This window comes from Corylus avellana, chromosome ca8, assembly GCF_901000735.1.
Source record: "Corylus avellana chromosome ca8, CavTom2PMs-1.0".
Lineage (NCBI taxonomy): Eukaryota > Viridiplantae > Streptophyta > Magnoliopsida > Fagales > Betulaceae > Corylus > Corylus avellana.
Window position 1 is genome coordinate 16,133,391 of NC_081548.1, and position 10,792 is coordinate 16,144,182.

At 34.7% G+C, this 10,792-nt stretch overlaps 1 protein-coding gene across 2 annotated transcripts; it reads left to right on the forward strand.

Annotated features, from left to right (window-relative positions):
• The first annotated feature begins 814 nt into the window (after nt 1–814).
• LOC132190021 (pathogenesis-related homeodomain protein) lies at nt 815–10,099 on the forward strand. 2 transcript variants are annotated; one of them, XM_059604897.1, is made up of 11 exons: nt 815–1,138; nt 3,481–4,061; nt 4,875–5,040; nt 5,548–5,671; nt 5,768–5,880; nt 5,963–6,310; nt 7,201–7,431; nt 7,559–7,648; nt 8,398–8,448; nt 8,859–9,074; nt 9,610–10,099. In XM_059604897.1, exons 2-11 carry the CDS (start codon nt 3,517–3,519, stop codon nt 9,880–9,882), a joined length of 2,157 nt encoding a protein of 718 aa, XP_059460880.1. In that variant the 5' UTR covers nt 815–1,138; nt 3,481–3,516; the 3' UTR covers nt 9,883–10,099. The 2 variants fall into 2 exon arrangements, with proteins under 2 accessions (XP_059460880.1, XP_059460881.1); XM_059604898.1 differs by having other exon boundaries at nt 5,777–5,880.
• The last annotated feature ends 693 nt before the right edge of the window (nt 10,100–10,792 follow it).

The following is a 10,792-nucleotide window of genomic DNA, read 5'->3' on the forward strand; positions in this document are numbered from 1 at the left end:
ATTTTATTTTTTTTAAAACGTAAATTTTTATTTAAAAATTATAAAAGAACACATTCTTTTTTTTAAAAAAAAAAAACAAACGAAAAATTTTCAATTTTTATTAAAAAAAAAAATCGATATATATATATATATTTTCTAATAAAAAGATTTTTTTCTTTTCTTTTAGGTTTTTCCAAAAATTTTAGTATTTTTTTTTCTAAGGGTAGTTTCGTCAATCAGGGAAACATTGACAATATTTTGGTAGTTTTGGGGGTACATTGTCGCAATTTAAAGTTTGAGGGGGATATTGTCAATTTGATGATAGTTTGAGGGGGTTATGTGGACTTTTTCCTAATATTTAAATGGAATAGTGAAAATGAATTGTTAAAATAATGAAGTTGTTGTGTGTGCTTTAAAAATTTGAGTTGTTAAAATAGAGAAAAATGTACTTTTAATTATTTTTGTGAGTAAATATTTGATAAGGCTGTTAGGAATGCTCTAACAAAACCTTCACAATTTGTTAATTTTTAATATTTTTATTTATTTAATGATCATCCCTGTTAGTTATGGGACCAATACATGTTTCCTCAATGCATCATACAACTATCCACTATCTTGATGAGCATTGAATCCTAATCGAGTTTACCCCACAAAATTCGGATTTTGATGAGCATTAAGCCTAGCCGAGCCGAGGTACTCCAAACAATCTCTACAAGACACCATTTCATAATTAGCAAAAATTAAGGGTCCGGAAGACGCTAATTTGTAATTAGCAAACATATAAATAGTAATTTAAGGTAAAATCGGACAGATAAAAGGGTGATATTTTGAGAGAGAGAGAGAGAGAGAGAGAGGGAGTGTTAAATCAAAGAGACGAGAATTTCAGAGGGTCAAGAGGGAAGGGAAAGACACAGAGAGAGAGAGAGACCTGACCGTTGGTGACACGTCGGGAAGACCCACCAAACCGGCGACGGCTTTAGACGAAAGCTTCGTTCAAAGCCCAAACCCAAAGCATATTCAAACTCTGTAATCTAACCCAACTCAATCAATCAAAAGCCTCTTATTCAATTTCGTTACCTCTCTCTCTCTCTCTCTCTCTCTCTCTCTCTATATATATATATATATGTAGATCCTCCTCAAAAACCCTCTTCTCTTTCAGGTATGTCCTTACTTCTTTATCAAAACAACCAATTTACTTCACCCGTTCCTTGTTTCCTTTGTCCCATTCTTAATGCTCATGTGGGTTTGTTTTTTCATGTAGATTCAATGTACATTTGGCACAATTATCTTCTGGGTATTTCTTATATTGTTTCTTTGTTGGTCATGCGTTTTGGCTGTGGCTTATTTGGTTTTCTGGGTGATCACGGGGGATCATCATCCATGAATGTCAAGTCTTTACCCTCCCGATCTCATTGACATAATTGAATGGTGTTTCAATGACCATTCATTGTCTTTCTTGGAATAATTACGATTTTAAGTTCCGGGTGGGGTTGAATTCACTTTGAATGGACATTGCTTGCACATTCAGAATTAGTTACACTGATAATAACATAAGCACTCTTAGCTAGGTGTTTTGTTTTCTCTTGTATATTGGCGCTTTATGCTTTTAACGATATTTCGATTACTTATTAAAAAAAAGAAAGATAGGCACTCAATTATAGTTTGGGTTTCTGGATGCACATAACCTTCATTAGTTGGGTTCTTAGGGCCCTCCTTTTTCACTTCGTCTTATGTAGTTTTGAGAAAAGTGGTCTTTTGCATTAATGAGGAAGATAGGTTCTTGTTTAAGTACTGCTTGATCAGGTCATTCGGAAGTTTTGTCTTTCATATGTAAGCAAATTTAGTGTTGGAAAAATGAGGAGAGTACCTTATATGCCAACAAAAACATTTTTCTAAATTAAATAGTGTCTTGTATGTATCTACATGTTAATTAGATGCAAGTTCAAATTGCTTTGAGGTCCTAGCAGAATAGGATCTTTGGCAATCAAGAACATTAGGACCAATTTACATTTTTTCCATTAAAATTTACTTTGAATGTGTTCGGGTCTTAGACTTGGTTCAGCTTTTGGTTAAGAAAAAATGCCGAATGATGTGCTTATCTAATTTGTTAAAATTTGGAGTTAGAGCATCCTCAATGAACTCTCTAAAATCCACTTTTAGCCAAAATTTGGTTAAATTCTACAAAAAGCAATCTCCATCAAGCACTCTATTCCCCTCTCCATTTTAGGGCTTGTCAAACCTCTTCCCACGTTTGGAGAACAAAATCTTTTCTCTACTCTTTTTATTTATTTATTTTTTTATTTTTTTATGTTTATATTTCCCCTCACTTTCTCTCTCCCTCACCTTCATAGGTTTATAACTTTGTGGGGTGCTTTTGAGAATAAAAAAATGAATGAAGATAGAATAAAAATTATATTTAAATATAATAGAGTAAAATTTAGAGAGTTTATTATTTGATACTTTTGCATAGCTGCTAGTTAAACTAGAAAAAAAAAAAAAAAAAGCGTTTTTAAGCCAAATTTTAGCTAAAGAATAGAGAGTTGGCATCCTCAACGAACTCTCTAAAATCCACTTTTAGCCAAAATTTGGTTAAATTCTACAAAAAGCAAGCTCCATCAAGCTCTCTATTCCCCTCTCCATTTTAGGGCTTGTCAAACCTCTCCCCACATTTGGAGAACAAAATCATTTGTCTACTCTATTTTTTTATGTTTTTATATTTCCCCTAACACTTTTTCTCTTCCTCACCTTCATGGGTTTGTAACTTTGTGGGGTGCTTTTGAGAATAGAAAATGAGTGAAGATAGAATAAAAATTATATTTAAATAGAATAGAGTAAAATTTAGAGAGTTTATTATTTCATACTTTTGAGTGCAAACAATCCTTTGGGGCTACACCTCTTGGTGAAAAGCCAGCGATTTAATTAGTTCTGTGTAGGGAAACTTCCAAGAGTGCGGCGCACAGGACCGGAATTTACTCTGCAATGGTGGGTCCGAAGGGCCTTGCCTTGGAGAGGTTCCCTGACATCAAAAAATAAAAAAATAAAAAATTATTTCGTACTTTTGCATAACTGCTAGTTAAACTAGAAAGAAGTGAGGTTTTTTAGCCAAATTTTAGCTAAAGAATAGAGAGTTCATTGAGAATGCTCTTAGAGCCTCAAATTGGGAGGCCCAATGGTAAAATGCTTCTGATTTTTGTCTTATCCACACATATTGTAACCTACTAAAAGTGCATATATTCTGAGGAATTAGAAAATTCCTTGTAAAATGTTCTGATTTTTTGTTTTTTTAAACAAAATTATGACAGATTTCACAGTTTATACTGCATACTCATTTAGTATGAAGGATAAACTGCAAAATCTTTATCATAATTTGGTATCCTTTACTTTCTTCTCAATACACTAATTATTTCCATGTTTATATGGTGGAGTGAAGTCCTGTCTAGACTGTATTATACTTTTGATGGGTACTTTTGGAGTCATTACTTACCCATTTCAGCATTTCAGGCCTAAATTTTCAGTGCTCATACATCAGGGATCAATATGCGTGGTACTGCAAAGAAATTAATCTACCAAGATTCTGGAAAATCTTGTCATTCCAAGACAGATTCTGGGTCTAAGCTGATTGTGTCATTTAAGTTAAAAAAGGGTAGCACAATATCCCATGGCAAGAAGCACAAACCAAAATCAGAATCTCATGTAAAGGGAATTGGTTCAAAGCCCTCAAAGAGGACAGTAACTGACCCAGTCAGCAGGGGGCCCAGGAATGATTCTATAAGTAGAAAATTTGTCAGTAGGAAAATTTTGCATAAAGCATTTGATACGAAGTCTTCAAGGAAGAAATCTTTGCTGAGGCTTCAAGGTGAAAAAGCCTCACCTAATAGCTCCAAGGGAAATGGAAAAAAGCCTGAAGGGGAGGTCAAAATTACAAATCTGAAGAAGAGAAAGAAGAATAGAAGGCAAAAGGATAATGTAGAGCTAGATGAAGCTTCCCGTTTACAGAGGAGATCAAGGTACCTGTTGATTAAAATGAAGCTGGAGCAGAACCTTATTGATGCTTACTCTGGAGAAGGTTGGAAAGGTCAGAGGTATGAAAACCTTACCACATATATCTTTCCATTAATAAGAAAGCTACTTTGCTCATTTAGCCTTAAAATTTCTCATGAAACCAATGAATGTTTTATGGTTAAGCTAGTTTTGGGAGGAAAAAGTTTATGAATGCTTGATTAAATACCCTGTTGAACGAACAGAAAATTGGAACATAGGACTGGCTTGTTTGTTTTAAACACCTGCTGATTTTACATTTTTATATATATATTAGAGTTGATATTTTTCTCTTGCGTTTATAGCAGGAAGCTTAGTCTTGAAAAAAGATATGTACCAAAAATTGTAATTTTTGTAATGAAGTATTGGGCCAGCATGTGATGACTATGTTACAAATAAAGATTTAATATTCTTAGGATAGAGTTTTCCACAAGATGAATGCTACACTTACTCTCATTTCTTTACACAATTTTTCCACACCTATAGGTGACTTTTAAAACCACCATTGGATCAAAGTCCAATAAAGATCCATTTGATATCCAATAGTGATTTTAAAAGCCACCTATGGGCGTGAAAAACTTGTGTAAATAAGTGGGAGTAAGTGTAGCATTATTCTTTTCACAATACCTTGGATTCACCCAAAGGCCATCCACTTCTTTTTGTAGTCTGAAATTATTGTGAAGTAATATTTTTATGGTCCTTGATACAGTTTGAATGTCACATGTTAAAATATTAATTAAATAATTAACTTCACAAGTGAGCCATGACATTGTTACAATTTGCTTTTTTTGAAATTTAAACTTTTCTTTGATAAACTGAACAGTGGTTTATCCCTTTTTTTTTAATATTTATTTTAGTCGAGAAAAGATTAGGCCGGAAAAGGAACTACAACGAGCCAAGAAGCAGATATTGAAGTGTAAACTTGGGATTCGTGATGCGATTCGCCAGCTGGATTCACTTAGTACAGAAGGATGCATTGAAGACTCTGTCATTGCTCCAGATGGATCGGTATACCATGAACATGTAAATATACCTCACCACAGCCTGTTTACTAAATATTAGGATAAATTTTTCAAAGACAAAATATCAACTCTTTCTCACTCTGATTAAGAAACCCTTTATATTTCATTTAGAGATGGGTGTTGAGAGGGGCTATTTGGTTCTAAGTTCATCTCATTATGCTTTTGAATGAGCACATTTTCTTGAACTGAGAAGCAAAGACTGGGCCAACAAACCAGTAGCTTTCTCAAAGCTTGGTTAGATTTTGAATTTTGAATCAGGCTATAAGTCCTGACTGCTAGTAGTTTTGTCCTTTTCTTTTGCTGGGTAGGTTAATGCTAGTGCGATACCATATGGGCTTTGAACTTCAGGCCCTGGTCTGGTACATAACCTATGAGGCTTTACTGCCTAGGCTTTTCATTTAGACTATTAGTATGGTTGTACACAGCTGGGAAGATCCTGATTACTACCTTTCAGATTACATCTTGTTTTGACTTGTATATTCATGTTTCTATGATTTATTGCATGTAGATATTTTGTGCAAAGTGCAAGTTGCGTGAAGCGTTCCCAGATAATGATATTATACTTTGTGATGGGACATGTAATTGTGCTTTCCACCAAAAATGCCTTGATCCTCCATTGGACAGTGACAATAGTATGTTCTACTCACTCTTCTTGTGAATGTTTAGAGAGTTATGAATTAGATTGCTTCTTTAAGAAACTGATTTGTAGTTTAATTGATAATCTACAGTTCCTCCAGGTGATCAGGGCTGGTTTTGCAAATTTTGCGAGTGTAAGATGGAAATTCTTGAAGCAATGAATGCCCATATTGGGACCCACTTCTCCATGAACAGTAATTGGCAGGTCAGTTACAGGAAAAATCTCTTGGAGTGTATCTTTTTTGGCTGCTTCAGTAAATTAATGAAGTTACTCCCAAATGGAATAGGATGTCTTCAAGGAAGAAGCTGCTTTCCCTGATGGTGCGAATTCGATATTAGATGCAGAAGAAGAATGGCCTTCAGATGATTCTGATGATGATGATTATAATCCAGCGAGGAGGGGAAACAGTTCCACCATCAGCGGGGCTGAAACTGATGAAAACGCGTCAGATGACATCAGTATTTCTACTAGCCTGAGCTGGTCTTTAGATGGTGAAGTTTTTTCTGAAGAGGAGGGCATGGGGTGTGAAAACCGTTTTGCTAATACCTTTTTAGATTCTGATGAATCCACAGAGGGAGAAATTATATGTGGCCCTAGGCAGCGAAGGGCTGTTGACTACAAGAAGTTATATGATGTGAGTATTACAAAATTCTTAAGCTTAAACTTCTACCATTAATCAAGTTGCCTAGAACAGATATTATTTGAAGTAAAAGAAATGAACCTGAAGTTGAAGCTATAGTGCCTTATCCTCCATAGTGATTCTTTACCCCACAAAAAGGGGGAAAAGGGTGAAATTACCAAGGTGCCACTATTTTTTTTCTTTCTTTTCTGAAGCCACGGTTATGCCCTCTGTTACTGGAATATGGATTGCTGTAGTATGTGGAACACCAAAAGAGGCATATGCTGCTTACCCAGGAAGTTGGTATTAGGTGGTAGGCTTACATGGGTTGCCTGTGATTACTAAACTAGATTACCAGATAGTGTAATGTAATAACCTAGTCTTTGGTTATTGTAGCTTCCTTTTGTCTGAAAACTTCATATATTTCCATTGATTACCATAAAAAATTACTTATAAAAGAAAAGATTACCATAAAAAAGGGTAGTAAACAAAATAAATTCTAGGCAACTTTTGGGGTCACTAAACTGGGTGCGATGGATATAACATGGACCATTTTCTGGATTGCGCCTAATAAGGATTGCAAAAGCAGTTTGCTAGGGTAATAATGAATTGCAGTTGTATGTTTCTGGCTGATGGCTTAAATTCGAAAGCATCTTTCATTTGCTTAATAAAGATGCATATTAGATGTATTCGTATCCAATTTCCCATTACAATTGATGTTTTCACCGACAAAACAATGATTCAGTTCTAAATATTATTAACAAAATTCAGTCTGGTGGAAAAGTATGGAACTGGTTTTCACTCTTTTGATGATGTGTTATTTTTTATTTTTTATTTTTATCAGTGAGTGTTCAGATTATCATTGTGTGATTTGATGTGATTATCTTCCCTCCCCCCCCTAATAGGAAATGTTTGGAAAGGATGCTCATGCATATGAACAAGTTAGTGAAGATGAAGATTGGGGTCCTGCTAAAAGAAAGCGGAGAGAAAAGGAGTCTGATGCAGCCAGTACCCTTATGACTCTGTATGAAAGTGAGAAGTGTGCGCATTCTAACACCAGAGAAATGAAAGAGAAACTCCCTTTAGAGACATCAACTAGAAGGCCATTTTTTAGAATACCCTGCACTGCAGTTGAGGTAGTTGAACTTGGCCTTTTTCTTTTTCACTTAAAGCTTCCCTGCCAAGCATTTTTTAAGCTTGAGAACTGTAATTTGATATTTACTACATGAAATGTGTTCTTTTGCTTCTTATGTACTGTACCAGAAGCTTCGTCAAGCTTTTGCTGAAAATGAACTTCCCCCTAGGGATGTCAAGGATAATCTTTCAAAGGAGTTGGGCCTTGATCCGGAGAAGGTAATTGTTTAAGCTATCAGATTGATTTTACTACTGAAAGATTATTGGAAAGTGGTAATGGAAAACTACTACATTTGGTGCATAAGCAAATGGATGCTTCACCGTAAGCATGTGTTATGGATCTCCAAAGCAGGGAATTTATCTATGAAGTTGAAAAGTCTGCAGGTCAAAATGATACATTTTATGCACTATTATTTGTAGGAGTGAATACAATGTTCTAGATTTAGGACACCTTGCACTAGGACACCTCATAGGGACACCTAACCACCATCTAGAAGGGGACACCTCATCACTCTAACACATAGCAACATGTTTATTGCCCAATCAAATGTATTCTTCATTTTTTTAAGGTATATTTGTTTTCATCGTGTTCTTCAATATTTTTATATATATTTGGTTTCATATTATTTCAATGAGAAATGCTACATCTACTTTGCTTTACACAATTCTTCCACATCCATAGGTGGCTTTTAAAACCACCATTAGATCCAATGGTGGTTCCACCTATGGGTGTGGAAGAATTGTGTAAAGAAATGAGAGTAAGTGTAGCATTATTCTATTTCAATTGTACATTTGATGGAGAAATTGCCAATTTATCAGGCTTCTATGGATCTTTTTATTATCTGATCTGTAAGGCTAGTAACAATTGGGGAATAGTGCATTACTGCTGGGAAGTTCTATTTTATATCTTAATAGCTATTTATTTTTCTAATTTGCGGTTATAACACTTAACAGACAATTTTTTTCAGGTTAGCAAATGGTTCAAAAATGCACGTTACTTAGCACTTAAATCCAGAAAGGTGAGATGACACTCCATTTATTTTTCAAATACCTATATTTTGATTCTCTTACTGCTTCTGTTCATGTTCCTTTTTTGTTTTTTTGTCAGTCATCACCTTCTTAGTACCCTGCACCTCGGACTGTCATCAATTTTTTCTTGGACAAGTCTTCCCACCTGTCTAGCCAGTAGCCATTTGATGCTAAATTAGCTTTTTTTTGGCATAAGCACTATTGTATATCTTCTGAGCTGATGAAGCAGAAGAAAAATTCTTCTAGTGGTTCATCGATTAATGATTTGTGTTCTATCTTTGTAGTGTGGCTTAGAGTCGAGAACTTGGGTGTGTTTTTTTAATGAATCCTTAAGAGTTGAAACTTCTAATTTAACATTTATCTATTCATCTGTGTCATTATGTCATTTGGTTTGGTGCAGAATCAGCCTAGTTTTAAAGAATCCAGATCAGAAAATGTCAGGAAAAAAGTTGCCGATTTTGTGGTATCAACGGATACCTCAGCAGATATTATGGTCTATGCCCCAAAGAATATTGAAAAAGTTTGCGAGAGAATGCACCCGAAGTCATTAAGCAGTGTTTTTAAGAAAAAGCAGCAGAAAAGATCTTCATTCAAGTTACTTACAAATGGCAACAAGGTACATGTCTTTGCCTTTGCTTTTCTGGGAAATTGCATTTTTGCTAGTGAAGCTGTTCAAGATAAAATAATTACTATTGATATAAGAAGTTAATACTTCCATGGAGCATGTAAAGTTTTACATGCTTTGCAAATCTAAGCCACCTGATTCAATCTCTACATTTATGTGAGTTAAAGGCTGTTAATATGTTAAAATTTGTTGACATGTCAAAGGATATGTATATTCTTTATCTACTCCAAAACCTTTTTGATCTGCCTCTTCTTTGATCCGAAATTCCCTGCAAATCCTCGACTCCTCAAATACAATGGGCTTTCACACCTGGCAAATCTTTCACTCTACCTCCTCTTATTAAGAACATAGAATGTTCTTGCAAATTATGACCTTCGCCCGGAATGCAAGCAAATATATCGTGTTGATTACTAGCCTAAGTTACATCCTGGGATTAGGTATTGCAAGGCACCCTTGACCCTACTCGGTTGGTTTTGAATGAGATCTGACTACCCTTATCCGGCGCTATCTCATTTGTTGTGTTCAGGATATTTTGGAGTTCAGTGATGATGTGAGCTTGAAGAAGCTTTTAGAAGCAAGAACTAAGCAGAGGAAGAGGACCAATGTCATGGATGGAGATGAATGTCAAGCAGCAGAGGCAGAAATGGAAAGAATTTGCAAAGTCAAGGTTAGATTAGAGACCATAAAGCAGAAATTACTGAGACTTCACAATTACAAAGCTAAGAATTCAGATAAATCCCATTTGTTTCAACAATCTGTGATTTATGTTCCCGTAGCAGAGCTAAGGGAAAAAGTTTGATCTGATTGCAATGTTTTGAATTTTTTTACACAGCCTTTACTTTTAGTTGTAGCAAGTGGAACCATATCTTCAGAAGTTAGTGAATACATATCTTATTTCCGTTCACAAGTAAACATTTCCTTAGCGTGAGAAATTGGAAGTGAAAAAATTGCACTAGCGTTGGCTCTCTTTAGAGTTTCTTGGACAAAATATGAGAATTTTTGCAGATATTTATATATATAGTGTCCATATCTTTTATTACAAAGTTTCTTACAACCAGACTTGACAGTTCATAACTGATAAATAATTAAGTTTGAGTTGTCAATTATATACTTAATCATTCCGTTAATTGTGGACTGTAATCTTAGTTTGTAAGGAGGTTATAATAAAAGTTATAGTACATCAAGTATTTTCCAACTGCCATTTGCTTGATCGAATCTCTAAAAAAAAACACAATAACACAAAAACATGGAAATCTGAAACTAAATTGAGAAGGTTAGGGCTTTTAATTTTTCTAATTTTTTTTTTTTTTTTTTTTTTTTTAACTATTCCGTTTTCACTGTGTATATCTTCCGTTTGGCTATATTCTGATCCTTAATGAGTATAGTAAAAAATAAAAAGAAAAAACCTTTAACGGAAATATATTCTGTTAATGTATTCTAAACTAAACTAAATATATCTTCCGTTTGGCTATATTCTAAACTAAACTAAACCAAGAGACTTGTGACATTAAACAATGGCTTCAAAAGAAAAAACCTTTACAACATTGTTGATGGCCACTGAGCCACATTTAACAAAAACAATGGGGGATTGATCGAAGTGAGACTATCAAAAGCCCATGTGCAGGTAATCTGCTATGATTAAGAAACCTGTGAATTACGCTCACAAAACACTATTGATTACATTATATTGGGCAATCAGTCATGAAGGA

Bases quoted from the DNA above. Each gene is read 5' to 3' on its own strand.
- LOC132190021 (XM_059604897.1), top strand. From the start codon at position 3,517: ATGCGTGGTACTGCAAAGAAATTAATCTACCAAGATTCTGGAAAATCT. The intron at 6,311-7,200 runs GTGAGTATTACA...CCCCCCTAATAG, and splicing joins ACTACAAGAAGTTATATGAT to GAAATGTTTGGAAAGGATGC. The intron at 7,649-8,397 runs GTAATTGTTTAA...AATTTTTTTCAG, and splicing joins TGGGCCTTGATCCGGAGAAG to GTTAGCAAATGGTTCAAAAA.